Genomic DNA, 24,026 nt, shown 5'->3' with positions numbered 1-24,026 from the left:
ACTTCATGTCGTTAGCTGCCTTGTTGCCGCTGTAGTCTGAGAGCGGCTCGGGAGCGCGCACAAGGCTGAATCCGACCCGACAGACCTCACATTAAAAGCAGAATATTGTCTGATGCAAGCAACGAAGAAAACAGGTGTGTGTTTCATTTCTGAGTGAGTTTTGAGCCCACTGACAATAAGGCAATTTCATTTATTAAAATCAAAAACTTACATATAGCCCCTTTTAACTCAATCCTTGGGTCAGGCGTGAAAGTTGGTTATTCAACACAGGACTATTTCTGAACCATATAATTTATAAAGAAAGTATATAAGGTGCTTGGAACAACATTAGTTACAATAAAAATTAAATGCCGGAAATCCAGTGACCATTGCTGAAGATTAAAGACGACTGCAAAATTAACTTATTTATGGATTCTGCTTTTCAACAGTTTCTAACTAGAACATGGTAATAGACTACTCAAACTGAAGTGTCAGGCCAATAAATAAGATTTAATTCAAACAAGGTAATAAGGCAAGTTTATAAGTTTACATTCTTGTTCACACAAAGGAATTTGGGACTGTCCTTCCTGGCATCTGGCTTTTCTCATGTTCAGGTTGAGGTTAGTCTCTCGACAAGGTTAATATTGTCATTTTAACAGTCATGCATGAGTCTGTTATCTCAACTTCACCGGAGGTGGTAGATTTATGGTCAAAACTGCCCAAACAGCACTTGGGTGGTGCAAAACTTTCACCCCCTCCTTTGGGGTACTTCAGCTGTCTGTTGTGGGTTGATATCTCAACCCCCCTCAAAAGTGCACAAAAACTACTCAATAAAAGTAATGTGACTTTTGTAAATTGTAATTTGTTACTTTCCACCTATTTAGTATTCAGTGTGTGAGTGTGGATGACAGTCCTAATCACTGTGGGTACAGTACATTAGTAGGTGATTTCAAAGATGTGCTCTGTCATTTATGGTGTTAGATGCCACCATGACATCTCACTTACTGTGTTTCTCTTTGTTGATATAGAGAAGGAGAGAAGAACTGGACTCAAACGTCACCGCTGTGAGCTCTGTGACAAATCCTTCACATCTGAATCTTTGAAGATTCATCAGAGACTTCACACTGGAGAGAAACTGTACAGCTGTGACCAGTGTGGGAAAACTTTCACTACATCTGGTGCCCTAAAAAAACACCAACGTGTTCACACTGGAGAGAAACCGCACTGGTGTGAAGAGTGTGGAAAAACTTTTGCTACATCAGGTAACCTAAAAATCCATGAACGTGTTCACACTGGAGAGAAACCGTACAGGTGTGAACAGTGTGGGAAAACTTTCACTACATCAGGTCATCTAAAAAAGCACCAACGTGTTCACACTGGAGAGAAACCTCACAGGTGTGAACAGTGTGGAAAAACTTTTACTCAATCAGGTAACTTAAAAATCCACGAACGTGTTCACACTGGAGAGAAGCCTCACAGGTGTGAACAGTGTGGAAAAACATTCGCTCAATCAGATCACCTAAAAAAGCACCAACGTGTTCACACTGGAGAGAAACCTCACAGGTGTGATCAGTGTGGAAAAACTTTCACTCGATCAGGTAACCTAAAAAGGCACCAACGTGTTCACACTGGAAAGAAACCTTACTGGTGTGAACAGTGTGGAAAAACTTTCACTACATCAGGTCATCTAAAAAAGCACCAACGTGTTCACACTGGAGAGAAACCTTACAGGTGTGAACAGTGTAGAAAAACTTTTGCTCAATCAGGTAACCTAAAAAAGCACCTACGTGTTCACACGGGAGAGAAACCTTACAGGTGTGAACAGTGTGGAAAAACTTTCACTACATCAACTGAAGCAACAATCCACCGACGTGTTCACACTGGAGAGAAACCGTACTGGTGTGAACAGTGTGGAAAAACTTTTGCTCAATCAGCTCACCTAAAAAAGCATCAACGTGTTCATATTGGAGAGAAACCTCACGTGTGAATAGTGTGAAAAAATCTTCACTACATCAGGTCACCTAAAAATCCTTTAACATGTTCAGACTAGAGTGAAATCATGCAGCTGTGGCAAATCATGTACCAACAGGAGAACCCTTAGACACAAATTCATTCACAATGCATCATTTTGACATTTTCACAGAGCTGAGCTAGCGGTTTCCTCCTGCCGTGAATAAAACCTCCTGTTATCTAGGGCTGCAACTAATGTAACTAACTAATTATTTATTCGATTAGTCGACTAGTCACGAGTATTTTTGTCACCCCCTAAACCTAACCCTAATTAAACCATTTAACTAATTAAATATCTTTCAAATGAATTACTGATCTCCAACACACAGCCTAACTAGCTAGCGTTACCCTTTTAGTGAATGAGGTTTACTATTCAGAATGAACACCAGTATCAATGCCAGGGGGAAACCAGGGAAGAAGACAAGACAGCGTAGGCTACTCCTATAATTCACTGATTTGTACAAACTTTTAACTGTTTAACAAAGATTTTTGCTTTGGAACTATAATAAATTAAATCAACTAATATAACCACAACTGTACACTAAGAATGTAATGTCTATTTAGAACAATAAAGCAACAGTCCCCTTTTAAACTAGTTTATTTTTCAAAAGTGCTTATAGGTTTTAGGCAATAACTCGGTGGAGAATGTTCTGTAGGCTACATCACGAACCAGATGTTCCTCGATGTACTTTAAACCATTACTCATTTCCACTAACTTTTTTTTAAAGCTGGGTCTCCGACATTGCCAGTGTTGTGTTGGACAGATATGTGCTGCGGTGTTAATGAGAGAGAGAGAGAGATGAGCGAGAGGATGTGCTGCGCAATGCGCTACGGCGCTCATCTGCAATCAAATAAGATTTTAAATAAGACTCGGGAAAAAAAAAAAAGTGGCGGTCAGTGTTGATATTGTTGCGGGCCGGTAATAATAAATGAACATCCTCTGTCGCTGCTGCTCTGTTGTTGCTGCTGCAGTGGTCTGAACTGAGTAACTGGGACCAGGGTGTTCTGTGGGCGTGACTGGCTGGCCGGCTGGCACCGCTAACCCTGCGCTTGTGGAGCTTCTCAACTCTGAAAACGTTTGAGCACATTTCCATTTCGCCATCAACTTTGGTAAAACTGCCAATATTCAAATTGTACACAGTTGATTTCTCGCCACAAAAGTGTATTTAATGATTAAATAACATACAAAACTTACAAAAGTGTACAAAACAAAAGCCGTTCTGCTGTTCGCCTCTTTCTCCGAAGTACTGCTCCCAGCACTTCCTATAGTGCATTCCAGTTAGAAATGAACAACCAGAAATGTTCCTAGTATGAAGATTCCCATCTGTCCCCTAACGGCATCTACAGGTGCTGGTCATATAATTAGAATATAATATCATATAATATCAAAATTGATTTATTTCAGTAATTCCATTCAGAAAGTGAAACTTGTATAATGTATACATTCATTCCACACAGACTGATATATTTCAAGTGTTCATTCCTTTTAATTTTGATGATTATAACTGACAACTAATGAAAACCCCAAAATCAGTATCTCAGAAAATTAGAATATTGTGAAAAGGTTCAGTATTGAAGACACCTGGTGCCACACTATAATCAGCTAATTACCTCAAAACACCTGCACATTAATTGAGAGGAGAAGGGAAGGAAAAGATGTGGTAGAAAAAAGTGTACAAGCAATAGGGATAACCGCACCCTGGAGAGGATTGTGAAACAAAACCCATTCAAAAATGTGGGGAGATTCACAAAGAGTGGACTGCAGCTGGAGTCAGTTCTTCAAGAACCACCACGCACAGACGTATGCAAGACATGGGTTTCAGCTGTCGCATTCCTTGTGTCAAGCCACTCTTGAACAAGACACAGCGTCAGAAGCGTCTCTCCTGGGCTAAAGACAAGAAGGACTGGACTGCTGCTGAGTGGTCCAAAGTTATGTTCTCTGATGAAAGTAAATTTTGCATTTCCTTTGGAAATCAAGGTCCCAGAGTCTGGAGGAAGAGAGGAGAGGCACAGAATCCACGTTGCTTGAAGTCCAGTGTAAAGTTTCCACAGTCAGTGATGGTTTGGGGTGCCATGTCATCTGCTGGTGTTGGTCCACTGTGTTTTCTGAGGTCAAAGGTCAACGCAGCCGTCTACCAGGAAGTTTTAGAGCACTTCATGCTTCCTGCTGCTGACCAACTTTATGGAGATGCAGATTTCATTTTCCAACAGGACTTGGCAACTGCACACAGTGCCAAAGCTACCAGTGCCTGGTTTAAGGACCGTGGTATCCCTGTTCTTAATTGGCCAGCAAACTGGCCTGACCTTAACCCTATAGAAAATCTATGGGGTATTGTAAAGAGGAAGATGCGATACGCCAGAACCAACAATGCAGAAGAGCTGAAGGCCACTATCAGAGCAACCTGGGCTCTCATAACACCTGAGCAGTGCCACAGACTGATGGACTCCATGCCACGCCGCATTGCTGCAGTAATTCAGGCAAAAGGAGCCCCAACTAAGTATTGAGTGCTGTACATGCTCATACTTTTCAGTTGGCCAACATTTCTAAAAATTATTTTTTTGTATTGCTTAATATTCTAATTTTCAGAGATACTGAATTTGGGGTTTTCATTAGTTGTCAGTTTTAATCATCACAATTAAATGAAACATTTGAAATATATCAGTCTGTGTGGAATGAATGAATATAATATCCAAGTTTCACTTTTTGAATGGAATTACTGAAATAAATAAACTTTTTGATGATATTCTAATTATATGACCAGCACCTGTATGTAACGACAATGAAATTTCACGTCGACAAATTTTTATAGCCTGTGTCGTCTATTACGTTGACTAATCGTTGCAGCCCTACTGTTATCATGTGACTGTGCTGGACTAACGTCATGTGATGACAGCTGAGGAAGTTTGATTTGGAAAAAGCTGGAAAGCGTCAGTCCGGAAGTTTCATCAGCAAATAGCAAAAGTAAACTGCAGTAGCCAGGTTACAACCAGTAGGGGGCAGTCACTGCATTTTCATAGCATTATATGTCAAGTTAGTTCTTAGCATTAACAAATTACCAATGAAGAGCTTTTTGCTTGCACAAGGATTAAATAAATAACAACAACCCACAGTAATGAAACAGCGGTAACTGGATTCAATATTCAACTAGTGTATAACAGTATACTAATATGTGACATAATGAATATATGGTATTGTTGTTACACTAACGGTATTGGCTACTATTAAATGAACATTATACTCTTTAATGTTGTAATATTACACTAATACACTCATGTATACTAGTTCCTCCTCCAGATTGTGGAGGGAGTCTCTGCAGTGGACAGATGTAGATTTAGATGGAGCCAATATTTGCTCCTTCTAGCGGCCTCCTCTGTAGAGCAACATGTTCCTTTGGTTCTGTTTTACATGTTTTTATTAGTTATTGTTATAAATATTGTTTATCGTTTAACTTTGTTCCAGTTGAGAAAAACACACTTCAAAATGTCAGTATTTTGTGCTTTTTCCTTGATAATTAAGCAAGTAGACTCAAAGGACCATTTGTTCCATTATAATCGAACCGCAATATTGTCCACAATAATCAAAATACGACTTTTTCTCCAAATCGTGCAGCTCGAGTCAAGAATGAACTGCTTGCTGAAATATTGTTTCTGTGTGCTTCATACATAAGTTCTTGTTATTGAGCTGTAGTTAAACATATTTACATTAAATCTGTATTTTACATCTATATTCGCTGTTTTTATTTTCTATTACTGAATGTGGTTTTGTTCAGACGACGCAAAGAGACGCAGATTCACTCAAGTTGGCTCCCGCTGAGGTGCAGACATGTCAGCTCAAGTTCTGCCTCCTTCCTGAGACACAACCACTCATGTCAAGCAATTCTCCTGATCATGACAATGAAAACATTGATCATTCAGACCAAACTGCTTAAAATGGATTTTACCCTGTACGAACTTTTAATAAACCTCTATATGTCATTACCTTTTTGTCCTTTGCTCATCTTATGTAATAATTTCCCCTAAGTGTACCAATGTTTTGATATAATGACCTTCTGTGAGATTATTTTAAATTTATTCATTTAGCTGACGCTTTTATCCAAAGCGACTTACAATTGCTATATATGTCAGCGGTCACACACCTCTGACAAGAGGTTAAGGGTCTTGCTCACTCTGGATTTGAACCTGGGTCTCTCACACCAAAGGCATGTGTCTTATCCACTGCTCCAACGCCACCGCCCCTTTTGTGTTTTGCTTTCCTGTGGGTCAAGGCTGAGAAAGGCTTTTCTGTTAGTGTTATGACCGTAAGGGTCTTGTGTTTGATTTGGGGTGCGTTCCTTCTCGCTCTCTGCTCTCTCAGGTAGTGCCCCCCCCCCCCCCATACCTTACCTGCATGAGTCAGCAGCTCTGCCTAAACACCACTCATTGCCTGGATGTTAAAAAGGAGTTTCCCCTTCTACCTGTTGAGACCACACTGCTGAACACCTGTAAGCAGATCACTGCCAACCAGTCAGCCCAGCGGACAGTGAGAGAGGACTTTTAGTTGTACTCTTGTTCAGTTAGTGTTGAACATAGCTCTGTTAGTTAACTTGTGTTGATTACCGCCTTATCTGCTTTGTCGCTTTCTCCTTTTGAGAGTAGTTTTGTGTTGGCCTTCCCTTCGTGTCAACATTGTAATAAATATAATTTTTAGTTTGCACATGACCCTGACTTCCTGTCCTCTCTTGCCCCGGTTTTATTTTAAACATTGTTGCTCCTCCTCCCCCTGGACTTATCATCCAGAGGAAGGTAACAGTTAAACTCAACAATTATTCCCTAGCATTAAATGAGTTATCTGTTTCTCTGGGTCAGTAATCACCCTCTGGTGTATGAGCTCTGCCCTTGAGCTGAATTACTGTTATTCTTACTTTTATTGAATATGACAAAGACACCTGTTGTAACTTCTTTATTCCTTCAGAAGGAAATCCATGCTGTCTGATCAGTGTCTTGATATGCCAAAGCTGTGAAGTGGATGGATTTTCTGGGCAAAGAAGTGCTTACTAACAGATTTTGACCGAGATTTGTGAATACTTTGGATGATGGCTATGATGATGTCATCACCGCTGTCACCACAGAGCGTCACTTCTGAGCTGATCAAAGAGAGAAAAGTTGTTTTCAAAGGAGCATGATGAAAGTGAAACGTCCTATTTTGATCCTGCAGTCACAAACCTTTAACTTCTACTTCAGATTCTGATGTCGTCTGTGCAGCAGCACCAAAACAAGCGGTGGAAGCTGATTTACAAAGGTGGAAAACCTCTTTATCGTCTTCTCACTCTCACATTACTTATTAAATATCATGTTGTGCTTCCTGCAATTGTTTGGCTTGTATCTGCAGTTAATAATTAGATCTGTTCTGGCTCTATTATTACTGAGGGATTCTCTGTTGTTTGACCCTTATGGCCCAGAAAAGGTAAGAATTACCAAAATAAAAGCTCCTGTGGTGAGTCACCATTTTTAAGGTACGGAGATGCTTTTTATACCAAAACTAAGATAAAAATATGACCGTAAGTTACTTCGTATCTCATCATTATGACTCCATGAGTTGATTTTTTTAACATTAAAGATATTAATTATATGAAGTTTCTGTAATTTTAATGACTCATTAATGTAAAAGCAGGATTTTACTGCTGTAGTTGTTGAGCTGGAGCTCATTTTGTATCAGAGATTTTCAGCAGTAGAGTCTGGTGTGGTGGCTTTATATAGTGTGCAAGAAAACTTAATAATAATAATAATTGTATAAACTGTTGGGAGTTTAACTCAACATATTTTAAACACTAAATTTGAACTCGTTTGTGTGTAAAAGCCCTAATTTGTGAAGTAACTAGTAACTAAAGCTGTCAGATAAATGTAGTGAAGTAGAAAGTAACGTACAAGTACCTGAGTGTAGTACTTTAGTACAGCAGTGTAGTAAATGTAGCTGTTGTGTTAATGTGAATGTTTTGTGAGGAGCTCTCCAGTTTGTCCTGAGGGACGAACAGACTGACAGTGACAGGAAGCAGCCAGCAGGAGGCAGCAGAGGAGCTTCAGTTTGTTCAACAGATGATAGTTTTCACTTTAAAGTCACTGGAGGAACAAACTGTGTGCAGAGGGTTTGTGTCCTGTTACCTTTAATAACCAGTCCTCCTATAATGGAAGATCAGCAGCCCAGTAAGGTTGTTGTTATTCACAGATTTTAACAGCACAAACATTTTACATTTCACATTAATGACTCTGAAGCTGAAGAAACAAACGCTCGTCTGACAGCATCTCATATTTATTGTGTTCAACTTGTTCCAGCTCTTCAGTGAAGTTCGGCTATATGATGTCATCACTGAGTGAGATATTCAAACCAGATCCTCCATGTTTTTATGGCTGCACCGTTCCATCAAATGGAAATATTTGCCTGCTGCTTTTCAGTAACTAACATAATTTATTTGTGTGACTTTCCCCTGGAGGCTCAGCAATGTGAGCACAGCTAAATGTACTGGATGATAACAAAACTGTTAGTGAGCTGGACTGAATAGTTAGATGATACTGGTTATCCAGGACGGCCATTGTTAGTCTCACTGAGACCAGGTCAACCCAGAGACCCAGACTCAGTTAAACCTGCTTCAGGATTCAGGCCCCAGATGTGAGGGAGCAATAAAGATGGAGAGAAATGTTGCAGATCAGACCTGTGGTTTGTTTGTAAAGTGTGACAGCAGACTGAGATTAGAAAATGAAGAAGAAGACAGACATTTGGAGCTCAGCTCCCATAAAGGAGCCGAGATGAAGCTGGAACAAGAGGAAGCAGAGAGAAGTCTTTGGCTGAAGAAGAGGAAGCAGACAGAGTGACAGAGTTTTTAGGATTCATTTCTGATTTGGATTCCACACACATGGAATCATTTTCATTTGCTGAATCATCATGAAGACGTTCAGAGCCTCTGCTGCTGCTGTTATTCCCTTTTACACTTCTGGAGGAATATTAATATTAGAATTTCCACTTTTACTGTCCATCAGATCAGCCGACCAATCAACAAGCAGCCTGTTTCTGCCCCGTAACAGACGTCCTCATAGGATCCAGCTGGGGCTCCTCTCTGCTCCACCTGTGAAAGTGAGGGGAACATCCTGGATGATGGAGGAGCTCGGTGGATCTCTGGGTCACCGGCTGGAGGACGGAGGAAGCAAAGAGGTTTGCAGGCTACATTCACAACACACAGTTTTCCTTCAGTGGCTTTGTGTTTGCATCTGTTTGGGCTGCTCATTAATGCAGCTGAATAGCCAGCTGATGTCCACATGTTCAGCTCTCTGCCTCCTATTCAAGCTGATCACCTGAAGAGAGGTGAAAATGCGCATCAGTCGCCTTTTCAAGCAGCTGATCCCCATTTGAATAGAGAGCCGACCTGGACAAACACACGATGGCCCGTTAAGTGAACAAACAGCTTCACTGTGATGTTAATGATGTGTTTGGACTCTCTTAGCTGCCGAGAGAAGCAGCAGATGTTTGTGAACAAACTGTCTGTTTCATCTGATTTCACCATTTAAACAGTAACCGTAATATAGCTACTGTCTCTGCGATTCCTGTTTTCATCTTGAAGAGAGGAAGCTGAAAGTAAACTCAAAAGAATTTCTCTAATCTTTGTTGTGGGTGTGTTTCCCGATCGGCGCATGCGTGGGGCAACAAGTGTAATGCGGCGTTCAGACCAAACGCGAATATGTCTTCTTTGAGTACATTCGCTGCAAGTGTTCACACACAACTCGAAGGCGATTTTAACATGGTAATACTACAGCTCTATGAACCCAAAGTAAACATGTTGCTGTGATTAAATAGCAATAAATGGATTAAACTGATGCCGAAATAACTACAACATGATGCAGATTTGTTAAACATTTACATTTAACTGACGCTTTTTATCCAAAGCGACTTACAATTGCTGTACATGTCAGAGGTCGCACGCCTCTGGAGCAACGAGGGGTTAAGTGTCTTGTTCAGGGACACACTGGTGGATGTCTCACAGTGGGAATTGAACCCAGGTCTCCCACACCAAAGGCAAGCATCTTATCTATGTACTTGATTGGACTGTACTTCAGCAGAAAGCCAAGCATTGGCCAAGAGCAGAAGGCCCTGCCTCCAGGCTGTTTTTTAAGTTGCAAGGCTTAATTTTCGCTCAGTCTGAGTTTCAGAGCAGAGCTGCGTGACAACGCTGCCACAAATCATGTGAGTGCAACTGTGTAGACGTATCTCTGCAAAGTGGGTGTTGTAAACTCAGTTCTAAAATAGTCTGCAATACCAGAGCAATCACCATGTCAAACTGTCTAACTGCGTTATTCTCTGAATCAATGATCTGGTATGACAGGTATGAAATTAGTTTTCCCCTGTTGGTACTTAGCTTTTCGACACAACACGATGCTACTGACAGTGTTTTAGTTTAGATATTTTTATTAAAATATTTTGTACTGTGCATGTTGCCCTAGTTGCTTTGCGACAACTCCCTCTCTGTTTTCCACCAACAGTCAATTTGAACTCGCTTGATACTTTCAGTAACCGTCCCGCCTCGTTGTCTGTTCGTGCAAAAAGATGCCAAATGTCGGAATTCAGCCTAATTATACCTTTTGGTCGAAATCACACAGTCCTAGTTGGGTCTAATGTTCTGAGTGCTTGTATCCTGAAGCTGTGGTGGACGTAGTGTGATGACCAGGAGGCAGAGCGAACTCCTTTGTGGACTCTTGTCTTTAGGTATTTTACAGCTTAACTTTCCTGTGTTTGAAATGTTTAGTCCTAAATATGTCTGATGCTTGGTTTGTTTGACAAAGTTGTTTCCAGTTGTGAAGCTGGTTTAGTTTCTTTGCAGTTTGGGCTTTTCTGAATTGTGAGATCTTTGCTTAGTAACCGCTCCAGTAAAATTCAATTCAAATAACTTTATCTGTTTGGAACTTGATTTTTGCTGAGCATCAGTGCGTTTATTATTGACATTCCAGAAACACAGCACAATATGCCACATACAGTGAGGAAAATAAGTATTTGAACACCCTGCTATTTTGCAAGTTCTCCCACTTAGAAATCATGGAGGGGTCTGAAATTTTATTTATTATTATTAATAGTATTTATTTGTATGATACAGCTGCAAATAAGTATTTGAACACCTGAGAAAATCAATGTTAATATTTGGTACAGTAGCCTTTGTTTGCAATTACAGAGGTCAATCGTTTCCTGTAGTTTTTCACCAGGTTTGCACACACTGCAGGAGGGATTTTGGCCCACTCCTCCACACAGATCTTCTCTACATCAGTCAGGTTTCTGGGCTGTCGCTGAGAAACACGGAGTTTGAGCTCCCTCCAAAGATTCTCTGTTGGGTTTAGGTCTGGAGACTGGCTAGGCCACGCCAGAACCTTGATATGCTTCTTACAGAGCCACTCCTTGGTTATCCTGGCTGTGTGCTTCGGGTCATTGTCATGTTGGAAGACCCGGCCTCGACCCATCTTCAATGCTCTAACTGAGGGAAGGAGGTTGTTCCCCAAAATCTCGCAATACATGGCCCCGGTCATCCTCTCCTTAATACAGTGCAGTCGCCCTGTCCCATGTGCAGAAAAACAGCCCCAAAGCATGATGCTACCACCCCCATGCTTCACAGTAGGGATGGTGTTCTTGGGATGGTACTCATCATTCTTCTTCCTCCAAACACGGTTAGTGGAATTATGACCAAAAAGTTCTATTTTGGTCTCATCTGACCACATGACTTTCTCCCATGACTCCTCTGGATCATCCAAATGGTCATTGGCAAACTGAAGACGGGCCTTGACATGTGCTGGTTTAAGCAGGGGAACCTTCCGTGCCATGCGTGATTTCAAACCATGACGTCTTAGTGTATTACCAACAGTAACCTTGGAAACGGTGGTCCCAGCTCTTTTCAGGTCATTGACCAGCTCCTCCCGTGTAGTTCAGGGCTGATTTCTCACCTTTCTTAGGATCATTGAGACCCCACGAGGTGAGATCTTGCATGGAGCCCCAGTCCGAGGGAGACTGACAGTCATGTTTAGCTTCTTCCATTTTCTAATGATTGCTCCAACAGTGGACCTTTTTTCACCAAGCTGCTTGGCAATTTCCCCGTAGCCCTTTCCAGCCTTGTGGAGGTGGACAACTTTGTCTCTAGTGTCTTTGGACAGATCTTTGGTCTTGGCCATGTTAGTAGTTGGATTCTTACTGATTGTATGGGGTGGACAGGTGTCTTTATGCAGCTAACGACCTCAAACAGGTGCATCTAATTTAGGATAATAAATGGAGTGGAGGTGGACATTTTGAAGGCAGACTAACAGGTCTTTGAGAGTCAGAATTCTAGCTGATAGACAGGTGTTCAAATACTTATTTGCAGCTGTATCATACAAATAAATAGTTAAAAAATCATACATTGTGATTTCTGGATTTTTTTTTTTTTTAGATTATGTCTCTCACAGTGGACATGCACCTACGATGACAATTTCAGACCCCTCCATGATTTCTAAGTGGGAGAACTTGCAAAATAGCAGGGTGTTCAAATACTTATTTTCCTCACTGTAACTGTAATAAAAGGTTGTAAGTAAATAAGTTAGAAGGTAAGTTTATTGAAAATAATATTACAACAATATAATTATTGTTGGCATATTTTATTTTGTTTAGATAGATTTATGTCAGTATTTTGGATACTGGGTGGCAGTGATTAGATGCACATGGTTGTATATTGAGGGCATAGGTGACAGGAAGTGGTAGGCACAGGTAGGGGGAGCACACACAGTTCTCAGCAGACCACGGGTTATAGACCACAAAACAACTGGAAACAGAATAAGAAATCAACCGGTATGTTCATCTGTTTGTACGATTTACTACTGCAATAAACCCCAAACCTCAACTGCAATAATCTCTGGAAAATCTTGTCTGTCTGTGTAAAACTACACTCATACCTGTGCATGATGGTAAAGATATGGATACTGGAAATACAGGGTAGAGGTAAAGCAAAAAGCAAATATTGCCATTACACTTTCTACTGACTGGTTGTTGACTAACAGAGTGGTTAACAACCAGCTCCTTGATTTTGGAGGAGTTGAGGTCAAGACAATTCTGCTTGCACCGCTGCGTAAAACTGTCCATCTCAGTCTCTAGCTCTCTAGCTTCGACCAAAGGAACTATAACCCTGAATGAGGAACCTTTAGAGGAAGGCACTGCATTTCCACCAAAGGGACCAGCGTCTAAATTTAGTAACAGGATCTTTAATTTACCCCCCAAAATGTTTCTGCTCGGGGGGTAGTACTTGATGAAAGTACCGGTTCTTTGGGGGAGTAGAGGCTACTGGCTTTAAATCGAGCATGTTGGCTGTTTTTCTATGACTGTCCCTCTCTTTTCCACCGTTGTTTGCAAACCAGTAAATCGCAATCAACAGTCTCACCAACGTCCGCTTGAGATCGTACGTCGGCATTGAATGTATTGCTCAGAAATGGCAGCCATCGGACAGCGGTGTGTTTACAGCGAACAGCTGATGGAGTTACATTAAATACTGGGTCCAAAGTTGTTGTTTTAAGTTTTCATCAGTCAGGACATTTTTATACGCAGCCAAATTTGGTCTCCTAAACTCCAAAACAAGTGGAACAGCTGATTACAACAATCCAAAATCCAGTACCGCCGATGCTTAGGTGGACTCAGACGTGAGTCAGGCCAGCTGATCCGCAGCTGTTGTCGGCTGGAAATATTTTATCTAAACTTCTGTGTTGCTTTCACTGTGCTGAGGTTATTTTAAGAACTTGATGGCTTTATCCAGTGTGTTATTAAATTTATAACGATTTTTATCATGTGTCTCCAATGTGTCCATAAGCAAGACACTTAACCCCTAGTTGCTCCAGATGCGTGCGTCCTCTGACATATAGCGTCAGTTAAATGAATAAATGTAAATGTGTTCCTACAGTCACAGAACCGGTAAACGATTGACAGACTGCGAAGACGGTCACAGATTGTCAGTAATGTTATTATCAGGTGTTTTCTCACTCATGTGTGGCTGATAAACAGAAAATATTAAACTGCCAAATGTTAGATGACTACACAGTGTTATGTTACTATGACCACAGGGGTACAATAAGCAGGGATAAGAAAAAATATTATGGTTATGCAGTGCTAATAGGCGTTTTACATATGACAGAGGTTGATTGTTTTGTCAGCTCTGGTGCTGAGTCCACGAGCGTGTTATGTAGCCAGGTTTTCCTTTGGTAATCTCGACCTGGCCCACGTTGTCTCTGCATCAACTCAGTTGTCCATGTTCGGTGCTGGATAAATCCATATTTTGCTGAAGCAGCAGTTTGTCCAGGTTAAACAGCAGAATCTTGCCCCCATTTTTCCCAGATAAAGCCATTAGCAGTACGACTGTCCAGCAACAACAGTTCGCAATTCCTCATCATGAAAAGTTTACTTTAAAAGCTTTAATCTCACCATAATGATGATGTCCAGAAATGTGCAAACATTAATAAAACCGTGATATTACTCATTCAGACACTTGCACTCAGGAACACACTTAAATAACTAGCCAAACTTAACACATGACAACTCCACCTGTCCCCATTACAGCACCGTTTTCACTCTCAAGTATAACATGAAGCCACCCGAAGTTATGAATGAAGTGAAAGTCTACTGGTGTCTCTGGTAGTGGCACATTCATCAGGGGACACAGACAAGACAAGCAATAAATCAGTGTATACTATGACCAACACAATATTAGATGGATTAAACATACACTGTTCTTTCTTGTGGGTCAGGCCTGTGTTATGATGAAATTAGGTGATGTATGAATTGCATGATTTATTATTGCGAGCAATGGTGGAGCTGCCCTCTGGCAAGAGGTTCAGCAGCTTCAAATGCAGAACATCCAGATTCCACAACAGCAGCTTAAGGCCATTGTACTACATGTTAAGGTACAGCGTAACGTGCGAAGCTGATGTTTCGTCTGAGGACTGCTTTACTATCGCGTGTCGTGACCAGAGTGTAATCGCAGCGTTTGCGATGAGAAAATGTTTTATCATATTGTGATAAATTTGCAAATGCAATTAATCGTTCAGCCCTATTCAGAAGCAGCTCAAAACCGGCTCTGTGCCTTTCATACAGTGTAGCCAGTCACATATTGGCACAATACTGCCAGACAAAGGCAGTGTAGCAGCAACTATAGACAACTTGAGGTTGAAGTAACCCATGCTCATTACATGATTTGACGTTGTCGTTAGCTCGCTTGTGTGCTTTTTACTAACCAACATTACTATCTGTGTGTCTTTAACTGGAGGTTCAGCAATTTGAGCACAGCTAAGTGTTGTGGATGATAATGAAACTGTTAGTTAGCTGGATTGAATATTATAAATTAGATCATTGTCACACAACAGACCGCAGTAAGTTACTTTGGTGTTAGTGGATGGCTCTTCCTCTGTGGTGTTCACGTTAGTTACATCGACTGGGAGGTGGCTGTGTACCTAAATATCTGGCTTCCCTGCCTAAATCACTATAGGCTAGTAAACAAATAGCTCCATGTTTGTTTTTTAACATCCTTTCCAACATCAATTTGTTTGTTTGTTACATCCTTTCTTGTGTTGAGTTTTAAAAAGTTTCTCCAGTGTTTCAGTGTTTTCCTTCAAATGTAAAACTGCAGGGTTTTAAGCCAGACAATTGCATTAGAATGTTAATTAAACCACTGTCTATCTCCTCTTTGTAATGTGAACGAAACTGACACCTCTTTGTTTAGTGCCAGAAGGATCCTTTTGTTTAACTTCTTCATAGACTCCTAAGATTGGGTATCGACCGTTTTGGAGACAACCCCTGTTGTGCTGTATGACTAGTTGGTAGAGCAAGGACTGTGTATTCCTGTAGATCAAAAAGGGTTCTACGTCTGGGGTCGACGCTTTTGTTCGACCAAAAGCAACGTAGAACAGTAAGGTACACCCTTCCTAATTGGGTGACAAAGAAGTAACCAAACGACCAATGGCTATGGTCCTGAGCCATTTGGAGGAAAAGACCCGCCCACATACCTGGAGGATATTAACAATTCATTTTGTGAGAATCAGGACTGTAAGCTGTAAATCTGAAAAGAGGAACAACTTTCCAGTCCACTGCAGTGTTTTTGTTTCAGGTTTTGTTCTGATCTTTTAGTCACCTGTTTTTTAATTAAATTTTCTTGTTAATTTTCATCGGATCCAGCCTCTCCTTTCTCAAAATCTGAAAAAACGCAACACTTGCAGGCTAAATCAACACTTTGACATAATATCTGTGGTACACAGGATAGTAATGTGGGTCGCGGTAGTTGGTGTAGTAATGTGGAAAGCGTAACAACTTTGCACCGTATAATGTTAGCAACTGCTCCGCGTTAACTGGCGAGCTAACTCTCTGTGTTTCTCCAGCCTTTCTGATGTTCAGTGTTTTAACTCGACATCTACTGAATCTCGTTTGGCACAATCTTGTTTTTATCTGAACATGGAGTCTGTTTTGTGTTGGGAGCCTTTTGTTTTATGGAGTTAATGGAATGCGTGTAGTTGCGGTGTTGTCGCTGTAGTCTGGGAAAGCCTCGGCAGAATGGTGGCTGTTCCAATCAACAGAGAAAACCGGAAAGTGCTTCAGTTGTGAGGTTTGAGCCCATTGACAATAAGGCAGTAAATATTTTATTTATTAATAAGTAATTACATTGAAAAACGTCTTGGGTTACGTATGTTGTATGGGAACGAGATACCCACTTAGGCCACGCCGAAACCCCGCCTGCCCCCAGCGTGCAGAACCTGATGGCACGACTAGGAGGAGAACACGGGTGCCGGGTGCTGAAGGACGGTCCAGACTGTAAAACCGGACAAAAGTGTGAGGGGTGGCCGAGCCAGCCGCGTCACACAAATCCTGGAGTGATGCCCCTGCGAGGAGGGCCCTAGAAGCCGCCATGCCTCGAGTAGAGTGCGTCCTTACGGCCATAGGTGAAGGTAAACCGCGCACCTGATAGGCCAGGGAAATAGTCTGAACAATCCAGTTGCTGATGGTGTGTTTAGAAGCGGGGAGCCCAGCCTTGAGGGACCCGAAACACACCAGCAACTGGTCTGCTTTCCTCCACCGGGAAGACCTCAGAGTGTAAATACTCGAGGGGACCTCGATCGGCCTCTCTCAGGGGAAGGGGGGCAGGGAGGGGGAGGAGGCGGGGGCTGGTGGTGGGTCCCCCTACTCAAAGTCTCAGGACCTCTTCCCCCGGGCCCGGAGAGCTCAGTCAGGTCTTCCTCAGAGGGACCTCCCCCTACGTCACAGTCCCGAAGGAGATCGGCCTGGTAAGCCTGCAAGTCAGCCATCGTGTGCAGGCTGGCACCAGCTCGACCCGCTGCCATGTAGGCCTTGCCCACCAAATCGGACGTCATCCGACACGGCTTGGTGGGGATCGCCGGCGTCCGGAGGGATGAGGTGAGGTTGGGAGAGAGGTAGCTAGCCAGTGCTTCCTCCACTCGTGGCATCGCTCCGTAGCCGTGCTGTCTGATCTCCGTCACGTTGCCGTAGTCCAGCCGGGGGGACGAAGACAGCCGTGCAGAGAAGGGGTAGATCCAGAAAGAATGGTAAAGGCCGCCGCGGGGGTGGCGCTTGGTGTTGCAGAAACCGCTCGTCTAGTTTGCTGCCCATCGATGGCTGCTGCACCGCCTGTGGCCAATCAATGTGCAGCCTGGCCACAGCCCGCGACACCACTTCTAACAACTCCTCCCACCCTGGCGAGGGCTGATGACGTTCCGTTTCCCCGAAGTCATTCTCAGAGAAGCCGAGAAACGGGCTCCCGATCGGCGATGAGGAGAGGAGGATTCCGCGGACGAGGACCGGAAAAAGGCCTCAGCCGTTCCGGCATCCTCGGCGATCTCGCGTTGCGATCCCCAGGATCGGAGCCGCCGCGACGCCTCAGCGACCTGTGCCACGGGGGGAGCGCATCCGACCATCCTCACGAGGAGACCTCAGCACCCTCAGGGGCAGGGCCTCGCAATGGTCGCAGGAAGCCCCCTCGAGAGCTGCCTGGCCGTGCGACATCCCCAGGCATGAGACGCACATCCCATGGGTATCACCTTCCGTGATGAAACGCTGACAGGGAAAGACACACTGTCGGAATCACTTCGACATGATCTGCTTCGTCTCGACTTCAGGTAGGATGATGGAGCTTCCAAACATAGCCAGAGTGCCTGCTGAATAGAAAGAAGCTAATGTGTCCTATGTGCCGGCTTGCTTATATACCCCTCAGGTTACAGATGCAGTTCGAGTTCCCTCGAAGGGGAACTACATACAGCCCCTTTAAATGGGCAGCATAGCTTACTAACTTGCCTTGTACTTTTGTTTATTTTCATGAAAACACGGAAGATCTCGCAATATGTAATGTTATCATAATACTTTAAATGTCTACCTAGTGAGCAATCCTGGTTAAGTAACTTCTTAAAAATATAACATTAACTTACTCGAATCCCTTCTGTGCCGCATTCCGCTGCCCTCTAAAGGTCAGGGCATCGGTGTCCTCACCTGTCCCTAATAACAAAAACAACTGAGATAACCCTAGATTTGAGTTATGTATGTAACATGTGCTGCTGTCTTCTTAGCAGATTTAACATAAACTTTATGGGTTTGTTACGGTAGTACTATATATGTTTGTTATAGATAAGCTGTAGTCTGGTAACTGTCATGGAAATTATATTCCTGGTGAGGGGTTGAGCAAAGAATTGAGTTACAACCAACCGTTGTCTTTGAAGAATTTATTTAACAAAAGAAAATAAACAGAAGTACTAAAACACATATAGAGCAGGTCCAGAGACCTGCCACCTAGAGCGGCTTCGGGTGTCTGGCCCTATGCATAGGGAAGCATTATCATTTCCGCAGTCTAGGTCTCTATGTTTTGGGGAATATGGGAGAGATCCTCTCTCGGCCTTGAATGGACATTCGAGGAGAGGAACAACTACAGAGGGAAACGCCAAAACAATCTCACAGCTCTGACCTAAACCCTAGTAAATGTGGACAGACTAACATAAGGAGTATAGGAGAGGAAAGGTTGAGGATAAAACACAATACATATGATAATATTAAAAGATCATACATAAATGATTAAATATAAGAGCACACAATTTTCTGCCATAACTGTCACAATTGTGAATTGTTCACTTACACAAGATTACATTGTAAATAAAAATGTTAGTATTCGCACTTAAATTTATATTCTTCTCTGCCCATGACTGTTAAAGGATGGTTGTTATTATTACCGGTTATGATCGTTCCAGCGCTTTGCACAAACCACGAGGTAGACTGGTCCAATACATACCGTAAATTTCTTTCCAAATCAGGACACCATCCTACGGAGCCCCTGAAGTCCCATAACATTATTATCTTGTGCGCACAAGATAATAAACATGGATCAAGCTTCAAAAACATGGGGCTGTATATTTCCCATAATGCAACTCCTTAATGTGATGTGTCTCAATTAATAAGAAATGTCAGTATGTGTAGTAATCAATCAGATTCTTAGAGAGGTCTGAGTCACCCCAGGTCCCTCCTGTGGACACAACCCTACATTTGGTTGTCACAGTTGGTAATGCATTAGTCAAACTTTTACATTGTGTATTATTTTCCACAGACATGCTCTAAATGTCATTTATGGTTCAACATAGCTCGTTCCACTATGACATCTCACTGACGGTCTTTCTTTCTGTATGTCTGTCCCTATAGAAGAGGAATAGATCAAACGTCACCGCTGTCAAATCCTTTACAAGATCTGATAATTTAAAGACTCATCAGAGTTCACATTGGTGAGAAACCGTACAGCTGTGACCAATGTGGAAAACTTTTTACTAACAATCGTTCTTGTTTGTTGGAGTTGCAGGTGTCTTTCTCAATGCAATAATGGTACAAGGTTTACAGGTGCACTCAGAGCTGGCATAAGAAGCAACAGGCCTTAACCCCCAGTTAAATAAGTCTTGGCTGGCTTCAATGATGCTTCTTTATATAAGATGTGGGGAAAATGATTATGTGAACTTCAAACAAAATGTAGCAATATTATTGCAAGTAGCCTCAGTTCTCTGAAGACCGGGGCAAGACATAAAGATTAGTGCATATTACTATGGAAAATATTTTTGATGTTCTTGTTGAATTACATTCTGGGCCACAGTCAAAAGATTTATGTGAAAAATGAGCTGGTGATGCCGATGCGTCACACTGTACGCCATTCTGTATTGCACGTTTGGAGTTTCCAAACGGGTTTCCATGTGTTCAGACCAATTAAATATTTTGGATATGTATGTGGTATAAGTATATTTATTCGCAGAGAGTAAGAAACAAAAACACAGCAAGACGGTATAACAGGACATACAGCATTAGAGAAAGTCACAGAAATGTATCCCAAAAGAAAAATGCTAAATGTTGTCATTACCAAGGATGACAACAATTATGAAGCCCAGTGTTAGAAACAAAGAAACAATCACGACGAAGTGTAAAGTAGGCAGAGGTCTGAAAGCAAACCATCATTAACACATAATTTGTGAATGTATAGTCATAACCAAACACTGACCCTCAGGGGTGTACTGGGACTGAAATTCAGCTCGGGACTTTGAGACAGAGAGGCCTTCTATGTGAACACCCTTTGGGGGGCATGGGAAAAGATTTTTGCAGTTAATTTTATACATGTTTTGGTTGTATACAGTGAATCAGATCATGCTCAAGACAGAAAGAAAGAAACTTTAGGATGACACCTGCCTCCTCAGTTTGTATAAGCAAGGCATCACTGCAGTGGACAAGACTAAGTCAGGCAAGTCTGAGTCACTCAGAGTGCTAAAATACTAAAATATAATCAAAAACTACAATGCAGTCCCATAAAATAGAGCAGTGTGCATAAAAATTAATGCCCTGATCTTCAGCTCTGAGTAGGCCTCTCCCTCTGCTGTAAGGATTGTTCAGCTACATATGCATGTGAAGAACATCAGTAATAAATATGACTAATTATGACACTAATACATTTTCTAGTTCTATCTATGCATAATATGATTGCCTACCCAGATCAGCACACTGCCCCTGTACATGTCACTGTTGTCTGGTTATATTGACCTTCTCCTTCTGCTGCTTCTCTTCCTTTCCCTTCTCATGCAGCTTCTCCCACTCCTCCTTCTTTCTTCTCTCCCTCATCATCAACATGATTGGGGGTCATCATCACCCTGTCTCTCTGCATCACCTCCAGTGACCTTAAACGCTAATATAAATTCAAACATACAGAGATTCCTCACTTATAGAAGGATATTGTCTTTGTGTAATAACACATTGCAACACTGCCGTTTGCATTAGTACATAATTGCACCTGTCACTGCCTGTGCTGTGTTCTGCCTCATCTGCACCTGCCACAGCACCTTTCCACCAAGGAAGAGGTCGGCAACATTTTTTACTACTTTGTTCTTAGTTTTTTCAGCACATGAATATTTCCTCTCTCTCTTTTTGCCATTTTTACCATCTCTGTTGCGCTTGTCTCACAACCCTGGGCGAGATCAGCGGTTCAGCCCTGACAAAATGTTTTGAGATTGAAGTCAATCCAGAATGAAAGTAAACTCCTTTTGATCAGCGCCATTGAGCACTCTTACCAAATATCTCCACACTGATCTTTAGTAACGATGGTTAGAATATTTCCTCCTCTCCCTTCAGCTCTGAAAGGCTCTTCTCTTCAATAATACTCACAGTTCAACAGCAGGAAACATTTTCTCCGGACATCAGGTCTTATTGAGCCGCGACTGTTTTCCTCTGTAGTTTTAGTAACTAACTGAACAGAATCAGTAATATGTCACATCACATCTGATTTCTTGTTGTTTGTGAAGTGTAGCATGTCTAAACTAGCTATGAATGTTAATAAATTTATGAGAATACCCAATTATGAATTTTAATATTCAGACAATATTAATCTCTCATTTTGCGTGGCACCACCGGAGTTATTATCCTAGAGTCTCCGGACCTCTAAGTAGCTTTTAATAATTAGACAATCATTCACCAGTGATCAGTCAGTCAGTCTCGTATCTAAAGGGTAAATTCTCTTGGCAGGGACTTAGAAATAGGCAACACTCAGTTCCTTGGTTACAGTGAATTTATTAACTAACTAAGGTGATATAAAAAGGTGGTTAAATACATCAGGGAAATAAACAATGTCTAAACAATGAGAATGGAGGTTCGATTGTGGGAAGCATTTGAATCATACAGCAACTAATGAATGCAATTAGATGATAACTCGGTTAAATCTGTCTAGGGGTATAAAGATTACATATGCTGAACTAAAGATAAATGGATTAGCAACTATTGGACGTCACTGACAACAGAATGTAGGGTTTTGGTCTTTACTGCCTGCGTTTCTCCCCGCCGGGTTGCTGGTAAACGGCCTCACACTGGCAGAGTCCGTGCGTTCTCGGTTAGGACAACTTAAAGCTGTCGGCCAGTCGCTTTCTCTGCCAGGGAATTTCTCCGGGGTCCGTTTCTGGTAGGCTTATGGAGGAAACTTGCAGTGGGGGGCCTTCCCCCGACCCTGTCTCGGGTCAGGTTTAAGTCGTCCTTTGTTGCTGCTGGTGGCCCACATCAAGTCGTCCGACCTCTGTGGGCTTAGCTCGACGTATAAAGCTTAAAAAAACTGGGTCGTTCTTGAATTAACTAGTGTAACTTAACAGACTGATAACTTTTAACAAACGAAAAGAAAGAAAATAAAAACAAGTTGCTGTTAAACAAGGGAAAAATCGATGTCGCGGCACTTTGCGTGTTTAGCTTCAAGTGATACAAAGACTTGTTGCGCTGGTCGAATTCTTAGGCGTTGCCGGTAGGGGTACGAAGCGTCCAGAGCGGAAGAGAAGGGAGAAGAGAAGAGAGCGAACAACGTGGTGTGTCGCTCTTTTGTTGTCTTGGGCGTGGTTCCCCAGCGGGCAGTCCTTCGTTCCCAAGGGACTGTCTTTCTAAACTTTTAGTGTCTATAAAAGAAAAAGAAAATCTATTTGCGCGTATTATAATCAAATATTTTTTAGCAGTTTAGGGTTTCCTGCCCCCCTCCAAGGAGAGTTCCGCTGTTTGCAATCTCTGGTTAGTTTCTATGTCATTTTAACAATTGAGGCACCGAGAGACTTATCTCGGCTGTTGCCAAAGGTGGCCAGTTTTATGATCAACTGCTCATGAATAGCACTTGTGACCTCTCCACCCCACTTCCGTTGGGGTTTCTTCAGCCGTCTGTTGAAAGCTGATCTCAACCCCCCTCCTTCTCTCAGGGAGAGGGGAATAGTTTTGAGTAGTTCAAATTTATTTAATATAAAATCCACAAATCCACACTGTTGTTCACTACAGAAGTGTATGAAGTGAGACTGAGATTAGAGAATGAAGAAGAAGACAGATATTTGGTGCTCAGCTCGCCTGAGGGAGCTGAGACTAAGTGGGAACAACAAGAGGAAGAAGAGAGAAGCCTTTCGGCTGAAGAAGACAGGGGTGTAGGTATAGACAGTGCAGTGTACCCCACTGTACAGGGGCCCTAGTGCGGCTACTCTGTATATACCTACGCCCGTCTGAGGTTACGAGCAGGACTTTGTTGGTTACATCGTGAAAATGCTACCACCTTCATTAAAGAAGAGTAGAATTCCCTTTCACCTCCTATCACTGTATGTCCACTGTGATCACGTGGTATATAAACCCTCAAATGTGCATATCAGTAGTTTTACCGACAAAACTCTTTAGCAAAGTATTAAAACATTCCACAGAATGAATATTGTTTATATGTGTATATTTTTTTTCTTTAGTAGGCTACATTCGCGTCACAAAGCTACATATGCAGTGATGATTGCTGGGTAATATGTGTATGGCTGCCCAATCTTAAGTTTTTATTTGATAATGTGAAAAGATGACTTTAGCAACATTGTAAACCAGGTGAAATGTAAAATCTGACAAGTAGACTAGCAAAGCACACGTACAAGCTACCAGTGATGCCATTTAGTGGTGGATGGAAAAGTGGCTCTTGACAGACTTGAATCTTCAAATCTCATTTATTAAAACGTACAAATCTTTTTTTTAAGTC

General features: G+C 42.1%; 3 protein-coding genes across 3 annotated transcripts in view; 2 read left to right on the top strand and 1 right to left on the bottom strand.

Moving 5' to 3' along the window:
- The window catches only part of LOC119913349 (zinc finger protein 664-like), a 6,707-nt gene extending 4,258 nt beyond the window's left edge, over positions 1-2,449 (top strand). The window contains exon 4 of the mRNA XM_038732761.1: positions 1,008-2,449. Coding sequence (XP_038588689.1) covers positions 1,008-1,966 — 959 coding nt within the window. The 3' untranslated portion in view covers positions 1,967-2,449. The remainder of the gene's footprint in view (positions 1-1,007) is intronic.
- Positions 1-24,026, top strand: part of LOC119912609 — a 390,500-nt gene that overhangs the window by 187,035 nt on the left and 179,439 nt on the right. The window lies entirely within an intron of this gene.
- Positions 1-24,026, bottom strand: part of LOC119912627 (coxsackievirus and adenovirus receptor homolog) — a gene marked incomplete in the record, with an annotated part of 333,023 nt that overhangs the window by 278,838 nt on the left and 30,159 nt on the right.

This window comes from Micropterus salmoides, unplaced genomic scaffold (genome assembly GCF_014851395.1).
Source record: "Micropterus salmoides isolate LMB-PRFRI ecotype aquatic unplaced genomic scaffold, ASM1485139v1 Ms_hic_scaffold_2, whole genome shotgun sequence".
Taxonomy (NCBI): Eukaryota; Metazoa; Chordata; class Actinopteri; order Centrarchiformes; family Centrarchidae; genus Micropterus; species Micropterus salmoides.
The sequence above is the reverse complement of the archived record's forward strand: the minus strand, read 5'-3'. Positions and strand labels throughout refer to the sequence as shown.